We start from the raw sequence: 26,095 nt of genomic DNA, 5'->3' as shown, positions 1-26,095 counted from the left end.
GGCTGTGTGTGAGGTGGGACGGACTGGCGTGCAGCATTGTTCGTCACCGCGCCCGCTGTCGCTTAGCTAACAGGGCCGTAGGCGGTGGGCCAAGGGGCCAGGGGCCAAGGGGCCAGGGGCCAAGGGCGGCGGGACTGCGTTTTGGGGGCTTGCGGTCTCGTCTTGCCGCCACCCAGGCACCTTGGAAGCTCCAAACTCTTCCCCGGAGCTGGTGCGAGCGCGAGAGGCGGGGTGAATGGGCCCACCTCGTGATCCATCCTATCTATCCTCCAGCTTCCTATCTTGCGCCCGCCCGACTAGATAGACCGTCTTTCCTTCTGCGCGCAGCTTCACAATGGAAAGTCCACCTTGAAAACTCTGCAATCCTTATTGTCCCCTGCATCCCCAATGTCAATCCAGACGCCATCCTGATAGCTCCCGCTGTAGTTCGCCGCCAATCTAGAGGCTGCTCGTGCCACTCCACTTTTTTCGCAGTTTCATTTCCTACGTCTTCTGTCGTTCCCTCCATCTTCAGACTCCCAGCTTTTTGCTTCCTCCCCAAGCAACTTGGGACCTAGAGATGGACATCAAGGGCAAGCGGCCCTCCACTTGGGACGAGTATGAGCAAGGCCACCGGGGGTCGGTTGAATCTGTGGGAAGCCGTGTGCAATTCGAAGGGCTCGAGAGGCACCAGAGTGGCCAGAGCACTACCTCGACAGCCCATTCGGGGTCTCCAGCTCGTAATATCAACCAGGGGGACCTTAGAAAACGCCGGTAAGCTCTCTTGAGGCGTCATGTCACCATATCGAAACCAGCAAGAACAGCACGCGAGTATACCAGACCATGCTAACACCAGTCAATTGCAGGTCGTCAATGACTATGCGAGTGCAGGCCCTCGCTGATGCTGGTGGGGTGAACAGTATCAACAACTTCGCGCGATCATGGCAACGAGCCGCGGGCTTCTTCGAGATCACGCCAGCCAGGCCCTCTTTCCGCGTCGAGTCCGATGACGAACACGATCCCTTTCCTTCCCAAGGTCTACCACCACCATCAGACCAGCGATCTCTCTTACGAGCAGCTCTCGAGGAGGACGGCCGACTGCCATCGGAGAACGTGTTTGACGAAGAGGTGGGGCCTTCGGAAGACACACGTCTACTACCTGATCCTGTGGAGGAGCGTATACAAGAGAGGAGATCCGTCCGAGACGACAGTATCTTCAGCATTGAGCCTTCGCTGGCGTCCCCGTTTGGGGGCAGCTATGGCACGTCTTATGGCAGCCTCACAGCACGCGTGAACGAGCCTTCAATGCGCCACGCTGGTAAATTGTTCAGAGAACAGCAATTAAAGGGTGTTTCCGAGCCGGATAAAGAGCGGGAGCCATTGATCGTGAAGCAAATTGAAGAGGATGGCCACATTATCCATGTCGTGGTAGGCCAGTCCACCCTGCCCCAGACAGTCTTCAATTCGGTGAACGTATTAATCGGCGTGGGGCTTCTGAGCTTGCCCCTTGCTATAAAGTATTCGGGCTGGATCATTGGCATGGTCTTTTTCCTATACTCAGCTGTAGCCACATCATACACTGCCAAGCTACTCGCCAAATGCCTCGATGTAGACAGCTCTCTCATCACATTTGCAGACCTTGCCTTCGTCTCCTTTGGCCACAAGGCTAGAGTGGCTACAAGTGTTCTGTTCACAGTCGAGCTGCTAGCTGCCTGCGTCGCCCTCGTAGTACTCTTCGCCGACAGCCTGGACGCCCTAATACCTGGCTGGGGTGTCATCGCATGGAAAATCATCTGCGGAATAGTCCTAATCCCCCTAGGATTCTTGCCTCTCCGACTCCTCAGCTTCACCAGCGTGATCGGAATCCTGTCCTGCCTAGGAAGTAAGTCAACACCCCGTCGTCAACCTCACCAATCACACCTGCATCGCCTCTAACCCAATCACAGTCGTCCTCGCCGTTTGGGTCGACGGAGCCATCAAACCCCACCAGCCTGGCTCCCTCCGCGAACCCGCACCCCAATACCTCTTCCCCAAGAACTGGCTCACCGTCCCGCTCAGCTTCGGCCTCCTCATGTCCCCCTGGGGCGGCCACAGCGTCTTCCCCAACATTTACCGGGACATGCGCCACCCCTACAAGTACCGCAATGCCGTCGACATCACCTACGTCTTCACCTACCTGCTCGACCTCGGCATGGCCTGCGTCGGGATCCTCATGTTCGGCGACGCTGTCCGCGACGAGATCACCTCCAACATCTTCCTTACCAAGGGCTATCCCCCGGCCCTCTCTGTCTTCATCGCTATATGCATCGCTATCATCCCGCTCACGAAAGTCCCGCTGAACGCGAGGCCAATCATCAGTACCCTCGAGATCCTCTGCGGCCTCGACAGCCGCGTCGTAGGGCACAGCGGCCCGATGCTGGGCATGTCTGGCATGAGCCGGGGCTTCTTCAAGTTCTTCCTGCGCATCGCCGTGACGGTTGTGTTCGTGTTCATCGCGATTGTGTTCCCGTCGTTCGATCGGATCATGACGCTGCTGGGGAGTGTGGCGGGATTTACGATTTGCATTATTCTGCCGCTGGCGTTTCATCTGAAGCTGTTTGGGAAGGAGTTGGGGGCTAAGGAGAAGCTATTGAATTGGGTGCTCATTGTGATCAGTGCGGTGATGGCGATTGTGAGTACGGTGTTTGCGTGTATTCCGAATCAGTTGCTTGGCGTGTGAGAAGGGTAGAGCTAGATGATGAGGGGTAGAATGGGGCGGCAATGGGTGGGGGTTTTGTACTGCGATATGGCATGGGCGGTGTTTAGGGAAGCATAGAGATATTCATAATAAAGCATCACTTAGCTCATGAAATGTGCCCATCGTGTGATGCTTGATATAGATACTACCTCGTCATAGCATAATGTACGCTTCCGTGGCACTGTTTTACACAGCGTGATATTTTGAGCGACCTGTAAACTCGTAAGCCTACTCAGATAGCAGGCAATCGGTGCACACATATTAGACATCTATGTATATATATAGTTCTATTGATACATAGCATAGTTGCTGGCTTCTATCGAGGGGTCAAATATTTCTACACCTTGTAGTAGACGATAACAGTAGGGTTGCTCGCCTGCAAATGTCTATTTCCGTTATATGGAAATGCTCTAGATAGTAAGCAATAAACCTAAATGTAGGAAATATGTTCAAGTAAATACTAGGAGTTTGTTGAATTACGGGTCATCTTGAAAAGCGCCAAGTAAATCCCCCTTTAGAGGGGAAGACCCGGAAATTCAAGCGATTTGGACTAATCAAAGGGCGTAGATACCAAGAAGAGGGTGTGTGACTAGTCACTACCTCAGGAAGGAGGTATGGCAATATCGGCCCCCTTATTTATTCTCACGGTGCTCGCTTTGCACAGTCCTGTCGTAGACTTGTACATGTTCCTAGTGCAGTCTGAAACCCCTCGATGCATTCTATTACTATGAACCTAGATGTGATGAGCGGCTGAAAAACTTGCCACGCCGCCTCCGATAGCGGCGGATAGGTACACGCAGACCAGACGTTTAAGCAGAAATACACTGTATGCACTTGCCTAACACTCTTCGAAGCCCCTGGATACATTTCCAATAATCAGAATCTTTCTTCCGAACAAGCGGTAAACTTGCTACGCCACCTCAGATAGCCGCAGACCTAAGTGCCCAGTCCGCACCTAACGTGTATACGATCGCTCCCGACGTTTGAAATACACTGAACACCTAGGTATGGTAATTGACAGGAGAATTGCACAGACCTACCGCCAGCTACTTCTTACCTATCGCGACGTCTTATAAGTCCAGTCATCTCCATGATTCAGGACCCGCCGTCGTCTTCGGAGCCATGATTCCCACCGCAGCAAAGGCCAGTTGGTTCAACCACGGTTCTCTCTTACCCACCACAATGAAAAAAAATTCGCACTTACTTATTCCCTCTCGTGTCTCCTTTTCTCTCACCTTCACCAGCACCGACATCGATCACCAGCACCGACATAGAAAATGGCCTCCGACGGGCAGGCTACCGCCTCCAAGCTCGCCTCTTATGGCCAGCCAACCGGCTTTACGACAGGCTCTACGGGCACCAAGCGCGCAGCCTCTCGTTTGACGGAGGCTCCTGCCATCGAGAGCGCTACTAAGAGACGACGTATCCTCCCGAAGCCTGCTCTGCCAACTACAGCTGCCACTCCCGTTACCATAGCTGGAGATGCAACCAACATCCTCCCATGTGCCTGCGAAAATTGCCTTAAAAGACTTCAGGAGCGAGAAGAAACCAAGAAGCAGATACTACCCTCGCATGGCATGGAGCAGGATGACGCTTCCGCCACCCCGACCAAAAGTGTAAGTAACGTTTTCATATGCGCCCTAAGAAACTTGCTAACGACACTTCAGATGCCAGTCGAACAAACCAAGAAGCAGGATGGCAACGCTGAGTCTGGACGAGCACTCCATGCCACTTCTGCCTCTGCTACCGAGACTGTAAGTAACGGCCTCGTATGTGCCTACGAAGCTTGCTAACAACACTTCAGACGCCGGTCGAACAAACGAAGAAACAGACAATGACCGAGCGGATGCGGGCCCGGGGTGGCACCGCTGAACCGGAACACGAAGCCCATCCCGCGGATGAGGAGCGGTATGAGGGCTTTAGGAACTTCGCCGAGAAGGCTAAGTGGGAGGTACTCTCTAAGAAGTTGGAAGAGGCGGAGCGGAAGAGGAAGGAGGAGGATGGGGATGATGGTCTGCCCCAGATGCAGATGAAGGAGACTTATACTGCTCAAGGCCTTGCTTACGAGAAGCAAGCTAGGGATTTTGACGAAAAGGTGTGGGAGAAGAACGTGAGCGAGCTTCATGCGCAGATAGCGAGGGTGCATGTTAATCTGCTTCAGATGCGGGGAGGCGTGAGGAATGGGGAGGTTCCTTTCTGATGATCCGCAGGAGGGGCGTGTATGATTGCACGGTTTATGTGCGAGCGGCGGGTGATGCCTTGGAGGAGTACGCTGTAGAACTACCTGTCTACAACTTCAAATTGTCTATCATCATTTACTCGAATTAATACAACCAATATCAATGATATGTGCTTTGGCACTATCACAAAAACTTTACGTAGAATGGAAAACTTGGAACGATATATGAAAATTGTGACGACAAGAAAAGCGCTTGAGCAAAGGTAATTCTTTTTCTATCATAAAACTATGCAAGGTGTTCTGCTAGATTGCCACAAAACGAAGATACCGAGTAAAACGTGTTCGTACAAGCGAGCCAGCTAATAAGCTGTTGCATACCTGTCCTGAACTCTGGGCACCTTGAAGTTTTCTGATTGTCGACCCACGGTACGCCTATGCCTCTTGCTAGGTAGATTTAACCAGCGCACAACACCATCTCCTCAAACCTTCACTTTCCCACAAACCAATCAACCTCATCAAGATGGCCACCACCGCCCGCACAGCCGACGACGCCCTGACGTACGAGTCCGACGCCCTAGCAGGCGCAAACGCCGCCATTGAAGCGATCCTGCAGCTCGAGGAGGCGCACGACTGTCGCAGCGACTTGAAGGCCGATCTCGGAGAGCTGGAAAAGGACTTGCACAGCATTGATCAAGAGATGGGAACCTTGGAACGGCATATTGACGAATTGAGAGCTATCACGCCCTCTACACCGACGAACGACATCCCTGAGATCCCGCGACGACGCGCAGAGGGCCAGCCGCGTGGGATAAAAGCTCTGGGAAAGACCCACAATGAGCGGTCGGAGAAGGCGAAGAAGAAGTCGAAGGACGCAAAAACAAAACAAAGAAAGGGAGAAGAAGAGAGGAATGGAACGAAGCGATGAAGCTAGGTCGTGAGACATCACGTGCTTGTGGTTAAAGCGTCCGAGCCATCCCCGTCTCCATCGAAAGAACAAGCCAAAACTTTACAGAGCATCATCGTCAACGACTTCGAAAACTCATCTATAAACCTCCATCGCGACATCTCGACCCTCGCCTGAATTTCTATCCCGATATTTACCCCTGCAATCAAGCTTTCGACCAGCAGCATGGACTCCCCCCTCGGCGGCGGCCCCGGCTTCAACGAGCAAGACCTGGCAAAGCTCTCGGATCGCGACAAGCAAGAGCTGACGCAGTTTGTGCAAAACGAGTCGCAGAAGGCGAGGATACAGTCGGGTATGTCACACCCTCTGGCTTCCCTGGCTTAGCATTCCCCCTCCCAAATCAAGATTCTCGCCCATTATTGGGCTTGAAATACACGCCCCGCCTCCCAGGCTCCATTACTACGCAAAAGCTCACATCTTTCTATGACAGCAATCCACAACCTCACCGATACCTGCTTCCGCAAGTGCGTCACGTCCAAGATTTCGTCAAGGGACCTGGATAAGTACGAGCAGCCGTGCATGCAGAACTGTGTGGATCGGTGGATGGATGCGAATAATGTTATCATGAAGGAGTTGCAGGCTTTGCAGAGGAACTAGGGCCATTAATGGAGATATGAGGGATATTCATCAGATGATGGAGCAGAGCAATTGGCGACGGATTGCATTGCGGAGCTGTACGATATTCATTGCATGAGCGCCTGGGTTGGGCCGGCAGAATAAGTTCATGGCACTGTACATTAGTAGGCTTAGGAAAGAGTTACGTTAGGCGTAGTCTGGTGTACTTCGTATTCTAAATGTACAAATACGAAAACCTCCAGGAGGGTCATCAATCACAAAGATATCGTCATGCACAATTCAAATCATCTAGCTGGCTAATCTCGGGCTTTGGATTCGAAGACTTTGAATTCGTCTCGTCTTTACTACAGTCGTTAAAACGCCGTTCCATGCCACAATGAAAAGCCCAGCCAGCCGTAGCCGGCACCTTCAACCCGTTCCCATAGCCCCGTTTTAGATCCACATGCTTAAACAATCGCCAACTTGGTCGCCGCAATGTCCAGCGCATCGACGTCGGTGGTGAGCCGGGCGAAGGCCTTTTTGGAGCCGTCCGGGCGGATGAGGGTGTTGACCTTGACGCAGTCGACGTCGTACTGGGTCTTGAGCGCGGCCTTGATCTGGCGCTTGTTGGCCTTGACATCGACGATGAAGACCAGCGTATTGTTCTCTTCGATCTTCTTCATCGCACTCTCCGTGTTGAGCGGGTGCACGAGGATCTTGGCGGCATCGAGACGGGGCTGGTGAGGGATGCTGCGGCGGGGGTACTTGGGAGCGCGGGACCTGAAAGTCGTGAAGTATCAGTACCAATGCCAGATTTCTAGCTTTTTGAAGTGAAAAGTGAGATTGTGGTGGGCTTACAGCTCGAGGGTTTTCGGCCTGTGGAACGAAGTCGAATGTCGGACCTTGCGAACCTTGTGCGAATTCACCTTGATTGAAATGTGAGCATGGCGCGCGATTTCAAATCAAGGCAGTCAGAGATGGAGGTTCTGACACGCCTCAAGTGGTGGTTCTTACTCCTCTCAGAGTGGCCTTCGCAGCGGCGTTGGCCTGCTTGCCGGCCTTGGTCGGCTTTCCAGCTGTGAAGCTGTTAGCTATGGCGCAAAAGAGGGACGGCCACGAAGATGAGCTCTAGCTGCAGAGCTCCATCGTGCATAGTGCGATTGACATACCCTTCTTGGAGTCCTTTGGTGGCATCTTGATTGGCGATGTGGTGGTTGAAGCTGGACGTTGAACTGGAGAGACAAATTCGTGGTGTGGATTTTTCGCGCTTTCTTCGCTTAGCGGTCCGATTTGCGACTAGCGCCTCACGTGCGACTTATCCCTGCACAACTTTCATTCCATCTCCATCCTCCAGAATATGATCTCAAAATTGCAATTTGACTCGCAAAGATGGCCGTCAAGAAGCGCCCAGGTGCAAAATCGAAATCTCTATCCCATGGCCGGCCGCCTGTGCTATCTGGAGGGAAAGAACAGCCGCATTCACTGACATCAAAAGCCACAAGAACATTGATCCGGACTCATCACAGATTACAAAAGCAACACGCTGCTGCTGTCAAAACTGGAGAGACTGCTAGAGCATCGCAGCTCGAGAAAGAGATTGAGGATAATGGAGGGTTAAAGTTGTACCAGGCGGCCAGCATCAAAGGTCAGAGTGCTGAAAGAGGCGGAGATTCCAGTCGCGTATTACTTGAGTGGCTGAAAGACGATGGAGTACTAGGAGATCCTCGGAAGACGGCTGCTGAACATCCTCTGAGGCAATACACCGTTCTTGAGGTTGGAGCACTGTCTCCGGCCAACGCTATAGCTCGGGCTCCCAGGCTACATATCACGCGCATCGACCTCAACTCGCAAGACCCAGCAATCAAGACACAGGACTTTATGGAAAGACCATTGCCGGATGGACCTGAAGATCAATTCGATGTCATATCTCTATCCCTGGTCTTGAATTACGTACCCGATGCCACCGCTCGTGGCGAAATGCTTAAAAGAACTTGCAGCTTCCTACGCAAATCAACCCCAACCAACCCAAGTCAGGATAGATTGCCGGCGCTGTTCTTGGTACTCCCCGCTCCCTGTGTCAATAACTCTCGATATCTGACCGAGGAGCATTTGATGCAGATCATGGGCTCACTCGGATACCAGCTCAAGCACAAGAAACTTTCAGCCAAATTAGTGTACTACTTATGGTCATACACTGGGGAAACCAAAAGTAGGAAGGTGCCGAAGAAGAAGCTCAAAGACGGTGTGCAACAGAATAACTTTTGCGTTGTGTTGGAATGAAGGAGCGAAGAGAGTTATCACATGCTGTCCCATCATGAGCCGCCTCCCCCACTCCAGTCGTTGTCGTATCTCCCCTGGATCCTCTGACCCATTTCGCTTTCGACAGGCCCTAGATATTTATACATGAACTCCGCTGCCCGTTGCCTATCCAAATATCTCAACTTCTTGTAAATGGCTCGCGACATCTGCAGCCGCTCTTTGATCCAGGAGACCTTATCATGCGGTCTTGCACCCAATCGTCGCGCAACCTCAATCTCATCGTCCGTAGGCGGCGCGTTGTAGTGGCCCTTTGCGAGTGCGATGCAAGCTGCTAATCGGCGTGGGTAACCGTGGATGGCATCGACTTGGGATATGTGCGTTTGCTTCATCTCGTAGGCCAAGTCGCTGTCCATTTTAAGAGTGGGGTCGAGTGCGCGGACGTACCAGGGTGGGTTGGGACCTAGTTCTGGATTACCCATGGCGATATGAGTATCGTCGGTATGGTTTGTGCGGTTGTTGGATCATGTGGTGCCGTATCGCCAATGAGAAAGTCCGTTTCAATGGTAGGTCGTTGGTCCTTGTGTCTTCTGTACCTCTTCTCCGTCCAAAGAAGGGCAGATCATGATCTATATTGCGAAGACTTTCTCTCAGCCTTAGAGGTGGGTGTCGCCCTTATCGAAAGGGTGAGTGCTCAGCCTCGTTGCGATAGCGCTTATTACCAACTCATCGGCTACATACTTCACTCGTTTTGGACTATTCCATCTCTGCAAGTCGCGAAAGTATCAAATGCAAGGCGGCACAGCCTCACCTGCTCGCTATTTCTACCCCAGTTTGGGTTGGGCCCGATGCGCGATTCCAGACCACCACACAAACAATCGCAGCAAGCCAACATACAGCCACCCGTGTGACAGCAGATGAAGGCCTGCAGGACGCAGATTTCTCAACGACCAACACGCCACAGACCACAACTCACGACCGCGAAACCTTGCCGTTGATTCAAAAGCCACCGAAAAGCCACAATCGTCCACCCGATCAGGGGCCTTTCTTCCTCCCGCCCGCGCAGGATGGACACCTTCCCAACCCATGCGAGTCGCACGTCTCCCGGCCTCGCAGATATTTCTCTGTTGCCTAACGCTCCCCCAGCCAAAAGTCTCCCGTGTCGCGTTCCTCGGGTTCTCATCCCGGCCGTTTACCTGCAGGGGGAGCAAAGACAAGCGGTCGCACTCATCACGTGGTCTCCCGAATTAGTCTCCCGAAGCCGATATGATAGGCCAGACCAACCCGCCAAGGCAGCTGAAATGCAGAACAACTTCCCGCGAAGCTTGGCCTATTTAATTTCCCAGACTAAAGTCAGCCCAAAGGCGCTCTCGCCTTGTCTTGGCTAGCCATGCCCGCTAAACGAAGTGGCTGGCCACGGGACAACCTCGTATTGAGCAGATCACAGAATTCGTGGAACTTAAATTAGGCCCTCTGCCCACCATCATGAGGTTTCTGACGGTGCTATCCCTTTTCTTGCAGTACTGCCTAGGTGTGTCGACAGGCTCCTCCCTCAATTCACACAGTCTTCTAGCCCCCGGTCGAAGATCATGATGGTGTCGATGCGCATGTTTGCAATTGCCGCTGGCCTGACCCTTGCGCAACTTGCTCTTGCGGACTCTGTGATACTCCCGCGCGCGCCTATCAATGCCTTTGGAATCGTCCAGGATGAAGAGGAGACAACCACCAACGACTACGCTGCAAAATTTGCGCCGCATGCCCTGCTTGGAGAGAAGAACGCGTCTGTGCCGTTGGTAAAGGAAAGGTCACTAGGACTCGAGGAGAGGCAAACCTGCAATGCTGGATATGGGTATTGCTCTGGTAAGTATATTATTGGTCTACTCCTGGCCATCTCAGATTCCAATACATTTTCTGTCACTCTAATGACTACGTGCCGATCGCTTTGACTAACAACGAGCAGCCTTTGGGAGATGCTGCCCGAGTACGGATAACTGCTGTCCTTACGGCTATTGCATCGATCCCGCCGACACCTGCTGTCCAGACGCCCCCTGCAAGCCAAACTGGGGTTGCTGTGGGCCCAACTGCTACCCGAAAGGCGGGGACTGCTGTAGCGACTACAATTACTGCGAGGCGGGTAACATGTGTGTGAAACTTGGGTCGACTGGTGAGATCGTCTGCTGTACGGATCTCCAGTGCACGGCCGCAGTCGTGAGCGGAACAACCTCATATCTCTCTACTCTAGAGTTCTCGACCCCAGTCTTCTCAACTACGGCTGAATCCATTACGCCTCCTCCCAGCGTCACTGCTCAAGCGACGAGCTTTGTCGGCGGTGACGACGAATGGTACTGGACTGTGACTTGGTATGCCTCTTCCTAATCTTCATCATACCTACGTGTCTGCGGTAGTAACACACTCTAGGTGGTACCTTTCATTCTATTGGACCGTTTTCCAGACCTCGGAAGTCACTTGGACCACGATCTACGAGACGACGACTTATACCACCACTGCAACGGATAGGGAGCAAGCTTTGTCCGAGTTCTCCGCGCTATCCGCTACTCTCACCTTCCCAGTTCCCGCGGACGCACATACCTCATTGATCTACTACCTTACTGCCGAGCCATCGCAGACAGATAGTTTCCCATCCGCAACGGGCTTCACTTTCAACCCGCAAGCATTCAGTAGCAGTATCCAGCCCACTGAAGTCATTATTACAAAGACTGCAGCCCCACACACTACTACTAGCACAACCAGCTCGAGCAGCACCACAATTCAAGTAGCTTCAAGCACAGTTACCCCTGCCGCGGGAGTTCAAGCAGTACAAGTTGGCTACATATCCCTGGTTGGCGCATTGGTGGCCGTGCCGGGAGTGTTGATGGTGTGGCTTTGAGTTCTAATGATTGGACGTCACTTCCGGTGTAATCATGCTCACGATGGTTTTGATTTGATTAGCGTAATGTCTAGCTTGGGTACAAATTTACTCGCCCCGAATACTCAATATCAGTAACTTTCACTTCTTGAAGATATTAGACCTGGCTCGACCGAGCCGCGTTACCTTGAGGAACGGACTCCTGCTTCTGCGCCCCTTACCCCACACCCCAAGCAGCACAACTCTCCACACCCTTTCTTCTCCACACTGCTACATTACATCCCCACACTGCAACATCGCAATGGTGTAGCTTTGCGCAAGCTTCCCTCGGGCCCGTCGGATATTCATATGCCCGTTTCCTTCGGCTGCTTTTCGGCTACCTATCTGCCTGGCCTTTGTCCCGTCTTGGCGACGTTGGATCAACCTTTTTCGATATTGAGATTATCCCTATTCGGTTTGTCTCCTTCCCGCTACAAGTTTGCTGCATTTCAATGTCACAAGCTCCAATCGGCTTGCTCGGTCCAAACTGTGGTGTCTCAAATGACAACACAAGTTTGCTCGATCCCGTGTCTACACGGCAACTTCCCTTCCACACAAAGCCTGCGTCACGTTCTTTGCCTCCATGACTGCTTAGCAGGGTGTCGAAGACCATAAATTGCGATGGGGCTTCCGCTCTCATGAAGGAATCGATACGCGAGATAAAGAAGAATTTACCCACTCGACACCTACATTCAACGCCTATCTGAAGTGACGTTATCTTCAATCCTTCTCTCAATCCTACCGAAAGACACCTTATTCACCTCGGCTATCCCATGCCTTCTCGAAGGCATCCGCGCATGCACCAATGGGAGCAAGCCTTTGTCCCAGACCCCCGATATCATCAGTACGACTATCAAGAACCCTCAATGATGCACCAACCTCCTCCACCTCACCAGGCTCACCACCATCCCTACCAGAAGCCCCAACACCGCCACGACCTACCTGACGAGACCTACTTCAGCGGCGAATCTCTTAGCGATGACGACTACGCACGACGTGACCGCAAGATCCCCCATCGCCACCAAACACACAGCAATCACCTTCTCAGTCCAGCCCCGTCATATCCGCGCCACCCACCCAACATAAGCACTTACCCCACCCGGCACCGCCAGAGTTCCCTCAGAGACGACAGCGGTAGCTTTATCTTTCCTGAAAAGCCAATCCATGTGGATATCTCGGTGTTAGACAATGGGTATGTGGTCAACCACATTCGGACGAGCATGGGCCAGATGAGCATACGAGAGATGAGGCGCGGGATTTTCAAGAATCCAGCATTTGGTGTTCAACCTGGGGCGAGGCTGATGATAGATGTGCATGGCGAAGAGCTAGACTCGACACAGTTTGATCCGAAGGATAGCGTTAAGTCGGTGCTTGGTCCGAATCGAACGCTAAGGGGGGTGATATACCAGGGGCATGGATATGGTCGTTCTGGGCATAGGCAGGGCGGGATGCGGTCGTTGCAGTATTGAAGGTGGAAGGGGGGGTGGATGGTTCGCGGTTTTAGTAGCGTGGATCGCGTCTTTTCAGTCTTGCTAGCGTTTGGGATCTGTGTCGTTGTAGGTAGCGCTTTCGGAGTTTCTATCCGTGTTTGAAATGTCTTACGCTTTGCATATGAAAGATTCACCAGGGGGTCGATGAGTGATGTACCCCAGATCACGTGATACACATTGCACGATAGGCGATTTCGACAAGTGTATAATAAATGCCGAGTCTTCCCCAGACTCAAGAAGAGTGTGGTAGATCGAATCAAAATTCGTCCCTTCATCTCGTGAAACATACGTGGTGTTATGATACTCAAGTCCACGGGTCCTTTCCAGGGAGATCTTCGGGCTGCAAGATTTCCGCGATGAGGGCTCGGTTGCGTATCATCATCTTGGGGAGAAAGGCCGTGATGTGAGGCTTGCGACGACAACCAGCCCACAATCAACCCGCCCTCGACCTGTCTTTCCTTCTATCCTGGCCCAATCAATCCGGTCGCGAAAGCTGCTCTTGCCATCAGCATCCGCCAAAGCCAATCTGCTCCCGCTTGGCCTGCTCCCACCAAAGAACTAAGCCTCACCAGCGTCACCACCGCAACCGCCTTGTCTCCTACTGCAGCCTCCCGCCCTATTTAGAACTACAACAATCCAGCTGTTGGCCTTTTTTCTGCTCATATCCTTTGTCATAGACAATAACACGTGGAAACTCCTGCGATCTGCTGTGGCCTGCCAGACTGTTCCGGACAACGGACAAGCACGCTGTCGAATCGCTTTCAACCCCAATTTATAGCCGCGACCTTCCTCCTCTCTCCGCGCAGTTCAAAACTTTCACCCCGTCCATCGCTGAACCGCCGCCGAGCCCTAGCACCTCCCCCGGCAATCTATCTACATCTTCTTGCGACACGGCATTAAGCAACGGAACGGAGATATTTCAGGTGAAAGGTGGCAGCAAGGCTTGACTCGAGCTCTTCAGTCTGTTCGACTCGCTTCATATTCACCGCGACCCCCCTCCTGCCTCCCGTGGACCCGCATGACGTCTCGGAAAAGGCGCGCGCCCGGCGCTTCTACTCAAGTTCAACAGACCTCCGCTCCTCAACCCAACACTTACCCTTCGAACCAAGACACCACCATGGCGGACCAATTTGGTGGGCTGAACTGGGAGGATCCGGCCTTGATGAACAACCTAGGGGCATCGTATACTGACCCATCCCTATACGATCCTAACATCTACAACAACGCGAACGGCGTAGCGCAAAATGCAGCAACGGGCATGTCGCCAGATCCGGCCTCATATTCAGGACAGCTAGTGAAGCGGAACGCGAATCAACAAGTGGCGGCGCGAGGACGGACAAACTGGGATGTATTCAATGGCGATGGTGGGGGACAGCAACCTGCTGGGTGGGAGAATACGGATGACGATGAGGACCTGGAAGGCAAGGCACTGCTTGCCAAGAAAGATGCACAGTCGAAGCGCAAGCAGATACCGCCTTTCGTCCAAAAACTGAGCAGGTAAGTAGATTTCAGGCCTTGGAAGTACACACATGACTAATTATTGACCAGTTTCCTGGATGAAAAGAAGAACACTAACCTCATACGGTGGTCAGACGATGGGAACTCATTCATTGTGCTAGATGAAGACGAATTTGCGAGGACTCTGATACCTGAACTGTTCAAGCATAACAACTATGCCTCATTCGTGCGGCAGTTGAATATGTACGGGTTCCACAAGAAGGTCGGACTATCGGACAATTCCATGAAGGCCAGCGAAACGAAAGCCAAGGCACCCAGTGAATACTTCAACAAATACTTCAAGCGGGGACGACCGGAACTACTCTGGCTCATTCAAAAACCAAAGAATCAGCCCGCAAACCCGAAGCGGAAACGAGACGAAGATAGCGCCAAGCAGGGCGATAGTGATGACGATGGCAGGAGATTTGGGACAGAATCGATTGGCGTGACGAAACCTTACGCAGTGGATGACGGCGGAGGTGGTACCAATCCAGAGATGGCTATGATACCCCGGACCGAGTACAACAGCCTCAAGCGGGAGGTTATGCAGCTCCAGCAGCAACAGAAGGTTATTTCAAACGTGCTGAATAGGATACGCCAGCAGAATGACCAACTGTACCAGCAAGCTACCGCATTTCAGACCCTCCATGACCGACACGAAAATAGCATCAACGCCATTTTGACCTTTCTTGCAACCTTCTACAGCCGTAGTGTGGAAGGAAACAACGCTCCGAACATTGCGGAGATGTTTGCAAACGCGATTCCCCAGAACAACCAGACCCATGGCAACGTCGTCGATGTTGGCGATTACCCGGAACCCATGACGAACAGATCACCTCAATTGCATCGGATGGGAAAGCGACCGCTGGCTTTGCTTCCTGCTCCGACGCTTCAAGAGTCGGAATCGCCAGCAAGCCGGGCTGCCACCGTCAGCACTTCGGCAAGATCAACCGCGAGTCCAGCTGCTGCCAGACCGCAAGGAAGACAGTCGGTGTTCAAACCTCCTCTTTTGTCTACTGGGAACGCCCAAAAGGTACCGGGAAACACAGGAGACATGGGTGCTGCGTCCGGCCCAATACCTATGAAGACTGATACTGCATCACCTACGGTCAACCAGATTCCGGAGAACAGTGAGATTATGTCAGCAATTCGCAACGCCAATGCGAACAGCACGCAAAACAACGCTAAGGGGCAGTATGACTTTGGCGCAGCTCTCAACCACTTCCAGAATGCGAATGGAGCGCTGCCTATGACCAATCAAGAACGAAACAACATGCTGTCGCTCATGGCTTCCAACGCAAGTGCAGCTTCTCCGAATAGCGGCATCGCTGATGGGAACAACGCAATGGTCAGTCCAGAGGCACCCACGATGCCATCATTGGAGCAGATGACGGCGACGCAAGATCAACTAGACTTCCTCCAGAAGATGTCAGAACAACAAAATTCCAGGCTCCAGAACGTCCAGGAGCGTCTACAGCCTCTCAGTCCATCGGGTAGCATCCCTGGGCTCCATCAAGATGATTTCGGATCGTACTTTAACCCAGGCCTTAATAACCTTGGGAACCCAAGCGATCTGAATCTAGACGAATCGTACATGGACTCTTTCATTCACTCGGAAGACTTCATTCCCAACCAGCATAACAGCAGCAACGGTCTACCCGACTTCAAGTTTGATCTGCCCGACCCGGACAGCATGGCCAACGATGATTTCTTCCAGACCGCGGATATGGGCAACGAGTTTGACAGCGGAGCTGTACAGCACAGCGGCGCTGCAGTCAACAACAGTGGCAGGATCGAGAGCGTGAGCAGCACGGCGACTAGCCCGGCGAACACGGTCGAGGAGAATGGAGGAGATGATGCTGCGAGGAGCCCGAAGCGGAGGCGGCGGGTAAATTAGCAAGGCGAATGGTAACAGGGTATATGGAGGCTGCGTTGAGCGTTCACGCAGGGTGGGAGTCCCATGATGGACATCGTCATCTTTACACGACCGAAACGAACTTTTATGACAAAACTGGGCGGACACACGGGCATGGTTGGATGCCGCGTTTGAAGGCTCGCTCCTAGCCATGGCGTTGTAGCTGCTGTATCTAGTAGATACCCTTTAGTCGCAAAATAATAGGTATTTGATCCTATGAGCTGACATGACTATCTGAAGTGTTTTTCATGTGATTGATGGAATGGCTTGTTTCTGTCTGAGATAGAGAGGTAGGACTAATCATTTAATATTCAGAGCCTAGATTGGACCTGCATTCTACACTTCATGCTAACTACAGATCGTACCTTACTATGGTGCCCTCGAATACTGCGTGACTGCGTTATCAAAGCCAAAAAAAAGAAGCCCTGACTTTTCTGAAAGGCCCGATAAGCGCAACGATATCGCCAACCTCACCTCTCAAAAGCTTGAACACACCACCCCCACACCATCTCGACAGCTCTCAGACGTAAAGAGGGCCCACACATACACCTATATTAACACGATGGCCTGAGTAAACCACAAGTCCTGAATCATAACCACCACCGTCGCAATGGACGACGACGACGAATCCCGCATGGCCGACAGCCGCCGCAGCAGCTTCGCCGCCAACGGGACCGCCTCGCACCGCCGGCGCACCAGCGGCCTCTACCGCCGCGGCTCCAACATGAGCGACGCCAGCTTCATGACAGACGTCGAGATGGCGCACGAAGAGGTCAGCAGCATTCCTCTTACGCGCATGTCTGCGTCTTCATTACCCATGTCCAAATCCAAATCTGCAATACACCCCCCTACTTCTACTTCAACGCGTTCAAAACGTCTAAAACGAAGCCCGAAAGCGGTTGAATTTGTGAGGCCTGGAAACGATGAGCTGACACCACCCCCCGCGGTCCAGGTTTTCGCCGGCCCTATGTCCGAGAGCGTGCCCACCAGCGTGTCCTCCTTTGCGCACCGGCGCCAGCGATCTCGAGCGGACTCGACGGCGAGCTTTACGTACTATGACGAGGATCGGGATAGTGAGGAGGGAGTGGAAGAAGACGCGGTTGCGGAGGAGTATGGGTCGGTCGATGACGAGTTTGAGTTCGAGGAATACGCGTACGGGGACGACGAAAACGGGGAGGGCGACCTTGAAGCAGGACTAATACACACACGGCGACCGAGTTCAAGAAGGAAGTCGTCGGGGCATTCGAGACGTAGTGTCGATGCGCCGCTTTTGAGGAGGAGGTCGGTGGAGAGTTCGGCATCGGGGGATTGGAGGGGGGGGAGGGTCAGTCAGAAGATCTTTATTCTGACGGAAGATCTGACGATTGTGGTGGCGGGGTTTAAGACGAGTGTGGTGGGGTTTGCGGTGTATACGGTGCTTTGCACGGTCACGCTGGGGCTGGTGTGGTTGCTGTTTCGGTGGCTGCCGAGGTGGAGAGTGAAGGTTATTGGGACGCCCACGGCGCTTGGGGATGCGGGTTGGGTGGTTGTGGAGAATCAGTGGGGGGAGTTTGCGGTGCAAGATATCTCGAATCAGACGTATGGACGGTCGTTGTCGACGGTGTTTGGGGATGAGGAAAAGGTCGTGGCTATGGATTACGATGAGGATGATGACCCGGTCATTAAGCAGCTAAGGGCTCTGGACTACCGGTATATTCGATTCTGTTATCACCCGTTGAAGGATAAGTTCGTTCTCGCCAATACTTGGAAAGATCCTGCGTGGACCGATGTCAAAGCCCTTCGCGAAGGCTTGGATAGCGAAGAGCGGGATTACCGGGAAAGAGTGTTTGGAAAGAATGTAATCGATCTTGAAGAGAAATCCATCGGACAGCTCTTGGTGGATGAGGCATTCCATCCTTTCTACGTTTTCCAGATTGCCAGTCTGATCCTTTGGTCCTTGGATGAGTACTATTATTACGCCGCGTGCATCTTCATCATTTCCGTGGTCAGTATCGCTACCACCCTAGTGGAGACGAAGGCTACCATGAAGCGACTCCGAGAAGTGTCACGGTTCGAGTGTGATGTAAGAGTACTCAGGAACGGCTTCTGGAGATATGTCGAGTCTAGCGAACTGGTCCCTGGAGATGTCTACGAAGTAACGGATCCAAGCTTGACGCAGTTACCTTGCGATAGTCTCCTACTATCTGGCGACTGCATAGTCAACGAAAGCATGCTTACCGGCGAATCTGTCCCAGTCTCGAAGCTTCCGGTCACCGACGAGGCGTTGGAACTACTTAATCTGAGCGCATCGACGATTCATCCTGAAATTGCACGACATATGCTCTTCTCTGGTACCAAGATCATTCGAGCCCGGAGACCGCAGGAAGAAGGAAACGACGAAGCGGCGGCATTATCTATGGTTGTGAGGACCGGGTTTAACACCACCAAAGGTGCTTTAGTTCGATCCATGCTTTTCCCTAAGCCCTCAGGCTTCAAGTTCTACCGGGACTCTTTCCGCTATATCTCAGTTATGGCGGGCATTGCGTTCATTGGATTCATCGCATCATTCGTCAACTTTGTCAGATTAGGACTCGCACCTCATTTGATTGTCGTGAGAGCACTGGATCTGATCACGATTGTCGTTCCACCTGCTCTTCCGGCCACGCTCACGATTGGCACAAACTTTGCTCTTTCCCGTCTAAAGGGAAAACAGATTTTTTGCATCAGCCCTCAGAGAGTCAACGTTGGCGGCAAACTGGACGTCATCTGTTTTGACAAGACCGGAACGTTGACGGAAGATGGTCTGGATGTTCTTGGGGTTCGTGTTGCTCAGCGACCGAACAACACTTTCAGCGACATTCTCACAGAAGCGGCAGACGTCGTTCCAGGCGCGTCATACGCACGGGATCCAACTATTGACTACAGCATCAACAAGGGTATTCTATATACGATGGCAACCTGTCACTCGCTTCGCATGATCGACGGCGAATTACTCGGCGATCCTCTGGATGTGAAGATGTTTGAGTTCACCGGTTGGAACTATGAAGAAGGAGAGCAAAGATCCGGCGGCGGCGGAGATGATGAAGACGATCACAAATTATCGCCCTCGGTCGCAAGACCTCCGCTGGGAATGGAATACGATATTGACGACGATCCGAACGACACGAGCCGAAAACCGATCGAACTTGGTGTCCTAAAGATGTTCGAATTCGTTTCCCAGCTGCGGCGAGCCAGTGTTGTGGTGCGGCAATTTGGGTCGAAAAGTGGGAGTGTCTATGTCAAAGGCGCTCCTGAGTGCATGAAGGATATTTGCCGTCCAGGGAGCTTTCCCTCGGATTACGAGGAGCTTCTCGCCTACTATACTCACAGAGGGTTCCGTGTCATTGCTTGCGCCACCAAGACGATTCCTAAGCTCAACTGGGTCAAGGTGCAGAAGATGAAGAGAGATGAGGCTGAGTCTGGCCTTGACTTCATGGGTTTCATCATCTTTGAGAACAAGCTCAAGCCCAGCACGACCGGTGTCATCGACGAGCTAGAAAGGGCTGGCATTCGCAAAGTAATGTGCACAGGTGACAATATCCTGACCGCTATTAGCGTTGCTAGGGAATGCAACCTCATCGACAAAACAGCTCACTGCTTCGTCCCCCATTTTGAGGAGGGCGACTCTCGAACGGCCTTGTCTCGGCTGAGTTGGGAAAGCGTGGACAACCCTATCTACAAGCTCGATGAGAACACACTCAAGCCTCTTCCTCCGCCAGCTGAGGGTGACGCATCACTTCCATACGATATCTCGAACCTCCTAAACTACTCAGTCGCAGTCAGCGGTGACGTATTCCGCTGGATCATCGACTTCGCTTCGGAAAAAGTCCTACGAGAGATGCTCGTATGTGGCCAAGTTTTTGCCCGCATGTCTCCCGACGAGAAGCACGAGCTAGTCGAGAAACTCCAGAGCATCGACTACTGCTGTGGCTTCTGCGGCGACGGCGCCAACGACTGCGGTGCTCTCAAAGCCGCAGATGTGGGCATCTCGCTCTCCGAAGCGGAAGCGTCTGTCGCTGCTCCCTTCACGAGCCGTGTCTTTGACATTTCCTGCGTGCCTGAAGTCATTCGAGAGGGGCGCGCGGCACTCGTGACAAGCTTCAGCTGCTTCAAGTACATGAGCCTGTACTCCGCCATTCAGTTCACATCCGTCAGCTTTTTGTACGCCTCAGCCTCAAATCTGGGAGACTTCCAGTTCTTGTTCATAGATCTTCTCCTGATCCTCCCTATCGCTATCTTCAGTAAGCTCCTTTACCCCTTCTCTCTTCTTCCAACAAATCTAACTACACACAGTGGGCTGGTCCGGCCCCTACCCCACCCTCTCCCGCAAACGCCCCACCGCAAGCCTAGTCTCCCGCAAAGTCCTTACACCCCTCCTTGGCCAAATCGCCATTTGCGTCCTCATCCAGGCCATCGGCTTCCTGTACGTCCAGCGCCAGCCCTGGTTCGTGCCGCCCGTCGTGGACAAAAACAAGTCGAACTCACACAACTCCGAAAACACAACTCTCTTCCTGGTCTCTTGCTACCAGTACATCCTCTCCGCCGTAGTGCTCAGCGTCGGGCCGCCGTTCAGGCAGAGCATGGGGCAGAATCTCCCATTTGTGATTACGATGGTCGTCACGCTGCTGGTGGCAACGTATATGCTCTTTGATCCCGCGCACTGGCTATATAAACTTATGGATCTTACGAAGATGGATATGGGATTCAAAGTGTTCATTCTGGTGCTTGCGGCGGGTGGGTTCGCGATTAGCTATACCGCCGAGAAGTATCTGCTGCCCCGATTGGCGAGGGGGATTGGCAGGTTTACGGTGTGGTTGAGGCCGCAGTGGAGGAAGAAGAGGAAGGAGTATAAGGTCGTGCTGGAGAGTATGAGGGGGTGATCCGCAGGTGATGCGGGCTGCCAAAATGTTGGAGCAATGGGTGCGATTTGGGATGGGCCGGAAAAGGATGTGTGGAATAGAGAATGTGATGGGATGTGTAAACCTTTGGTGCCGATATTCGTATAGAATAACGATCGAAGTGCCGTGTGTATATAGGGGTCTGGGAGGATTCGAATAGATGAGTTGTGTAGCACTGATGGCGTCGTTTGCTCCTGGTTTAGGCTTTTGGGGAGGTGTGATGAAGTCTGGGCCATATTTAAAGGGATGATGTGAGGGCTGGAGGTGGTAGCGCTTGGATTGTAGTAGTTTCGGGTGAGTTTTGACGTATTGGTTGGCTGGTGGGGACACCTCAGACGTTGTCATCCTATACTACGCAAGTCCATGTTCGGTTCGCTCTGACGAGGCTAAGCCATGTTAGCGTTTATCATAATATGATAGCGTATAGGTAGGTGATACTGCATCCCTACTTCCTAAAAGAACTTCATAGTCTTGTCTTATCTCCGCTTTTCCATCTCAAACACATCAACGCCAGATCGAATGAGCTGGGTCACTTTTGCGGAAACTCCTCTTCAGCTCTTGAGAAGGTCGACCTCAATCCTTGAGGATAGATGGCGAGCAGTTGCACGCACACCGCAATAAACCCTCGATATAGGCCTCGAGGCTCCCAAAGGAAAGCTGGTCAAAGAAGGCATACGAGGCGGAGGACAGCAAAAGCCAAGGGTTCTGACACCGTCAACTGGGACTTGATTAAAATGTGGATGCAAGAATACAGACAGAACCACGGCACATATTCCTTACAAGAAAAGCTAGAAACAGCACAGCCATACCTAGCACTTGGGAATCCAAGACCTGAAGCACCATAGAGATGGTTCTCTATCATCTGCCAGAAAGGAAGTTGCATTGGATCGACTTACATATGGACTGATCGTATTACGGCTGCAGAGGTTGAACATTCGGCCCCCTCCCCCTCCCCGAATCTATCGCGCCTGTACATTCACCGCCTTTACCCTTAATCCGTCACATCATACAAGCTGACATGGAAGTCGATGATGCGACGAAACAAATTGCTGCAGCCACCTTTCCACTGTCGTTCTAGTCTCTACTTTCCGGAGCAATCGGCCGCATGACGAATCTAACGACTTTATCCAAGCCGCGCCTTCACTCCCTGCATTTCAATCATATACGCTAACATGTATGTAGGGGCAGTTGATTTAATTGTTATTGAAAATAACTAGCTAGCCCTTTGAAAGCTACTTGAACCGCCAGCAGAGTACTGGATCGCTCTGGCAAGTGAATCGTTTGGATAAGATAGATGCAACACGGAAGTAGCTACCTACAACGAGAAGAGGTTATAGAAGCAGAAACTTCAAGGGGTATAAACTACAACAAGGGAAGACACCTATTAGAAAACCAAAACAGTGAATGACTTCAGCTCTATTCCCATATAGCCCATGGCCGTTACGCACAACACCCATAGTGGAGGCGGCACTGTCAATGTGTATAGGACGGGAAGTCGATTCGATCTAGTTGGCGCGCTATTCAGAATTATCAGCTCGGTTTCTGACGAAACTCCCATAGGAAAGACTCACAGTTTGCTCGGACTTGTCATCCTGAAGATGGGTATCTTTGACTGGCACGCCGTCTCCATCGTAGGCTACGAGTGAGTAGTGAGCTTTGTTGTCGCTCTCACTGGAGTGCGTCATGTTGCTGACTGATATGAGCAACCACACCTTGGGGAATACTTTTTTTTTGACTACATACTTGACCGAGATCTGGCTGATTTTGTTCAGATCTTCGTTCTTGAAGAGTTTGTCGATGTCGATTGCTCATTGAATTTTCCTGACAGCCTTAAGCTTGTAAACCTGTTCAATGGCCCCAGTAGGGCGCATGAAGCCTGGTCCTGAAGTCGCAAGGATAACCTCGATAGACTGCCGAACTTGGTGGTGACGCTTCCTATCTTAGACATGTTGACTGGCGAAATCGGTAGTGGAGTGGTTGAGATAGGATTGATGAACAAGCCTGTCCTGGGAGAAAGTAGGATTCATGTATTCGAGAAGATCGGAACGGCCATCTATTTTCCTACCTATGTGGGAGCGCTGCAGCGTGTAGATAATTCACTGATTTTATCGGGGATCGTGCATTTCACGTGATGAGTCTATGCGGAAGAGCGGTCGCGCTTCATAAAGCGCGGCCTCGTCCAACTCTCCTCACCTCCATACTTGACAAACCTCACCCCAGCCTACAATGGCGCTACGTGTTGGGCAGACGCTTCGTGGATCCAGGTGGGATTACCTCTTGATTGAGGCTCTCGGCAACCAGACCGTGAGATCCAATGTCTTCAAGGCCGAGATCATATCGCGGGCGCAATGTCAGCCTCCGGGAAAATGGTTTGTCTGCCAAATGAACCGCATGTAGAGCCACCCGCTAACTCCTTCCCAGGGCTGTTATCAAGACGAGCTCAGAGAAGATAATTTTGAAGACGCTAAAGAACGAATACAACCGTCACATGAATCCTGCCATTCGCTCGTCGAAACACTTCCGAGCCATGTACGACGCCGTCGATATCCACAACAGCTCGACGAATGAGAATCCGTATTGCTTGGCCTTCGAATGGATGGATTGCACTCTCAAGGACGTGTGTTCTGGATCCCACGGTCGAAACTCTGCGTTGCACAAGAACATTTCCGGAGCGGTCTTGGGGGCACTTGCTGATTTGGAGTCACAACAACTCGTCCACACAGGTATGCGCATTCTCAATACTAGATGTTTCTACAAATATAGTATACTAAGCATATCAGACATCAAGAACGATAATATCCTCATCTCTGACCTTGACGGGCCATCTCCAGTGGTGAAACTTGGAGACTTGGGACTAGGTATTTGTCTCCTACCGATCATGTAATAAATCATACTAACGCCAAAAAGTGAGGTCAGAGGGGTTCAACCGCTATCCTCTTCAGCCATTCGCTATGCGCGCTCCTGAGGTCTGGTCAGGAATAGGTTGCTTTCATTGCTCCGACGTATGGGCTTTTGCTGTCACGGTTAGCCGCTCTACCACATTTGCTCGTCTTTAGACTAACGAGCGAAGCTTTTCGATTGGATTGTTCCTTGTGTCTTCGGCGCGAACGACATGCCCCAAGGCCACTGGCAGGAGGCGTGGGCGATGGCAAAGCTATTGCGGCTCTTTCCTGATTCAGTGAAGGTTCATCCCACCGATCCCAACTATCAAGATTATTTCGAGATCGCCGAGCTCCTTGAAAAGTCGGGATATGGTGATAGCGTAGAGCCGAGGTATATTGGAATAGGCTCGTTTGAGGAGGAGCTCAAGAAGATGGACATACCGCTAGCGGTATCCGATTTCTTGCGCTACCTGTTCGTCGTCGACTATACGCGGAGACCGACGGCTGTAGATGCGCTGAAGTCGCAGCAATTTCAACGTCTTCGCTAAGGGTCTTACCTCTGTACCATAATGCAGCCTTGACTCAGGTCGGAGCATGAGCAGCTTAATTCAATGAATTAGGGAAGCAGAGTCTTCGTGTGCGAATTGGGGCGTTGAGTTTGCTCCTTAATTCTCTTAGCAAATTCTTCTTGGATACTTGCATCAATATCAGTAGCGGTAGTCTTCCCGAGACAAATCGGCTAATTAGATTTCCTACACTCTGTTTCTGATACCATTCAAAGGTTTTCTAGCACTACCTAAGGTAACGCTCGTTTATACTATTGTGAGTGACATATTTATCTACGTCATTCAAGGAAGCGCTGTTTAATTGCTTAGGATAGTATATTGGCCTGCGCTTGCATACGAAGATGACCACCAGCTCTGGCAGAAGTGGCGCTTGCCGAAAAGTTGACTTGCTTGCTTTTCCTAATTTAGAGTCTCTGTCGATTTGCTGCGGTATGGTAGAACTACCTAAATGTCGGCCTGTGGACACTGTCCTACCACTCTCTGAGGTCCTTCAACATACTTTCAGCATTCGAAAGGGAGCTTTCGTCATAAAGGGTGGAAGCAACGTGCAATGATCACATGATAGTATCTGTAGTCTTCATTCCAGAGGCATTGGTTCTATATTCAAATATTTGAGTGTTCTATGTTTCCACCGCACATAATTACCTGAATATGATCTTGTCTCCTCCCTCAAATTTCCCTAGCACTTATCCATGACTGGAGAAGGTCGTTGACAGATACATGCCCAGCTCCTTCAAAAGCGAACTCCCAACATTCACGCCCTCTAGTAGCATGCTATGTATTTGTGCCTTTGTAAGGTAGTCCCACGTGCCCATATATCTGCCTACTGTACCTATACTCTAACCAGTCAAAGCCCCTCAAATAAACGCGTCTGCGCCAAAGCCTCCTTGTCCAAAGCTTTTTCAACTACCTTACAGATACCTCATACGCAGCTCTCATATTATACCATGTAGCTTCTTAGCATTTCTATATTCCACTACTTTCACGCTACTCCTAGCCTCTTGGTACTACTGTTAGGAGGGCCCCCATTATAAAAAGCCAGTCAGCCAAGAGGCTACCTAATATTCACCCCCTTGAACTTTACATCAGATCTAGATTTCTGAGAGGCCACGGGGCCACCCCAGGCAGCGGCCAACCAGTGTACGCTCTGTTACTAAGGCAATGCACTAGGCAGTTATAGCAAATCCTCAGTGTACACTTCACCTTCACCTTCACCTTCACCTTCAACGCCTTCAATATATAAAGTCTGCCTAC

At 51.8% G+C, this 26,095-nt stretch overlaps 11 protein-coding genes across 11 annotated transcripts; 10 read left to right on the top strand and 1 right to left on the bottom strand.

Moving 5' to 3' along the window:
* The first annotated feature begins 208 nt into the window (after positions 1 to 208).
* Positions 209 to 2,721, top strand: BDZ99DRAFT_570441 (uncharacterized protein). Its single transcript, XM_033727990.1, has 3 exons — positions 209 to 753; positions 846 to 1,861; positions 1,926 to 2,721. Exons 1-3 carry the CDS (start codon positions 560 to 562, stop codon positions 2,696 to 2,698), a joined length of 1,983 nt encoding a protein of 660 aa, XP_033578154.1. The 5' UTR covers positions 209 to 559; the 3' UTR covers positions 2,699 to 2,721.
* Positions 2,722 to 3,993: 1,272 nt separating this feature from the next.
* BDZ99DRAFT_476013 (uncharacterized protein) lies at positions 3,994 to 4,916 on the top strand (the record flags this gene model as incomplete). The annotated part of the gene is made up of 3 exons (XM_033722029.1): positions 3,994 to 4,332; positions 4,384 to 4,470; positions 4,521 to 4,916. The coding sequence occupies 3 exons, from the start codon at positions 3,994 to 3,996 to the stop codon at positions 4,914 to 4,916; spliced, it is 822 nt and encodes a 273-aa protein (XP_033578153.1).
* Positions 4,917 to 4,977: 61 nt separating this feature from the next.
* Positions 4,978 to 5,820, top strand: BDZ99DRAFT_570439 (uncharacterized protein; the record flags this gene model as incomplete). Its single annotated transcript, XM_033727989.1, has 1 exon — positions 4,978 to 5,820. The coding sequence occupies exon 1, from the start codon at positions 5,416 to 5,418 to the stop codon at positions 5,818 to 5,820; it is 405 nt and encodes a 134-aa protein (XP_033578152.1). The 5' UTR covers positions 4,978 to 5,415.
* A 112-nt stretch (positions 5,821 to 5,932) lies between these two features.
* On the top strand, positions 5,933 to 6,616 carry BDZ99DRAFT_570438 (uncharacterized protein). Its single transcript, XM_033727988.1, has 2 exons — positions 5,933 to 6,151; positions 6,290 to 6,616. Exons 1-2 carry the CDS (start codon positions 6,025 to 6,027, stop codon positions 6,454 to 6,456), a joined length of 294 nt encoding a protein of 97 aa, XP_033578151.1. The 5' UTR covers positions 5,933 to 6,024; the 3' UTR covers positions 6,457 to 6,616.
* BDZ99DRAFT_415653 (uncharacterized protein) lies at positions 6,464 to 7,622 on the bottom strand. The gene is made up of 4 exons (XM_033716764.1): positions 7,584 to 7,622; positions 7,429 to 7,490; positions 7,273 to 7,340; positions 6,464 to 7,194 (listed from the first exon to the last, which is right to left on the bottom strand). Exons 1-4 carry the CDS (start codon positions 7,606 to 7,608, stop codon positions 6,882 to 6,884), a joined length of 468 nt encoding a protein of 155 aa, XP_033578150.1. The 5' UTR covers positions 7,609 to 7,622; the 3' UTR covers positions 6,464 to 6,881.
* A 147-nt stretch (positions 7,623 to 7,769) lies between these two features.
* Positions 7,770 to 8,895, top strand: BDZ99DRAFT_297483 (uncharacterized protein). Its single transcript, XM_033714149.1, has one exon. It carries the CDS (start codon positions 7,804 to 7,806, stop codon positions 8,692 to 8,694), a length of 891 nt encoding a protein of 296 aa, XP_033578149.1. The 5' UTR covers positions 7,770 to 7,803; the 3' UTR covers positions 8,695 to 8,895.
* Positions 8,896 to 10,122: 1,227 nt separating this feature from the next.
* On the top strand, positions 10,123 to 11,682 carry BDZ99DRAFT_462451 (uncharacterized protein). Its single transcript, XM_033719847.1, has 3 exons — positions 10,123 to 10,530; positions 10,631 to 11,030; positions 11,089 to 11,682. The coding sequence occupies exons 1-3, from the start codon at positions 10,260 to 10,262 to the stop codon at positions 11,555 to 11,557; spliced, it is 1,140 nt and encodes a 379-aa protein (XP_033578148.1). The 5' UTR covers positions 10,123 to 10,259; the 3' UTR covers positions 11,558 to 11,682.
* A 587-nt stretch (positions 11,683 to 12,269) lies between these two features.
* Positions 12,270 to 13,335, top strand: BDZ99DRAFT_297475 (uncharacterized protein). The gene has a single exon (XM_033714148.1). The coding sequence runs from the start codon at positions 12,349 to 12,351 to the stop codon at positions 13,042 to 13,044; it is 696 nt and encodes a 231-aa protein (XP_033578147.1). The 5' UTR covers positions 12,270 to 12,348; the 3' UTR covers positions 13,045 to 13,335.
* A 1,318-nt stretch (positions 13,336 to 14,653) lies between these two features.
* On the top strand, positions 14,654 to 16,692 carry BDZ99DRAFT_462449 (uncharacterized protein; the record flags this gene model as incomplete). Its single annotated transcript, XM_033719846.1, has 1 exon — positions 14,654 to 16,692. A coding segment is annotated over exon 1 (1,690 nt), but the record flags the coding sequence as incomplete, so codon positions are not given.
* A 290-nt stretch (positions 16,693 to 16,982) lies between these two features.
* On the top strand, positions 16,983 to 21,852 carry BDZ99DRAFT_415644 (P-type ATPase-like protein). The gene is made up of 3 exons (XM_033716763.1): positions 16,983 to 17,249; positions 17,430 to 20,736; positions 20,789 to 21,852. Exons 1-3 carry the CDS (start codon positions 17,088 to 17,090, stop codon positions 21,373 to 21,375), a joined length of 4,056 nt encoding a protein of 1,351 aa, XP_033578145.1. The 5' UTR covers positions 16,983 to 17,087; the 3' UTR covers positions 21,376 to 21,852.
* Positions 21,853 to 23,619: 1,767 nt separating this feature from the next.
* BDZ99DRAFT_415642 (kinase-like protein) lies at positions 23,620 to 24,878 on the top strand (the record flags this gene model as incomplete). The annotated part of the gene is made up of 5 exons (XM_033716762.1): positions 23,620 to 23,762; positions 23,815 to 24,116; positions 24,174 to 24,251; positions 24,301 to 24,416; positions 24,464 to 24,878. 5 exons carry the CDS (start codon positions 23,620 to 23,622, stop codon positions 24,821 to 24,823), a joined length of 999 nt encoding a protein of 332 aa, XP_033578144.1. The 3' UTR covers positions 24,824 to 24,878.
* Between the last annotated feature and the right edge of the window lie 1,217 nt (positions 24,879 to 26,095).

Source organism: Mytilinidion resinicola (assembly GCF_010093595.1).
Source record: "Mytilinidion resinicola strain CBS 304.34 unplaced genomic scaffold BDZ99scaffold_8, whole genome shotgun sequence".
NCBI classification, from domain to species: Eukaryota; Fungi; Ascomycota; class Dothideomycetes; order Mytilinidiales; family Mytilinidiaceae; genus Mytilinidion; species Mytilinidion resinicola.
Note: the sequence above shows the minus strand (reverse complement) of the source record. Positions and strands in the feature narration are given on the sequence as shown.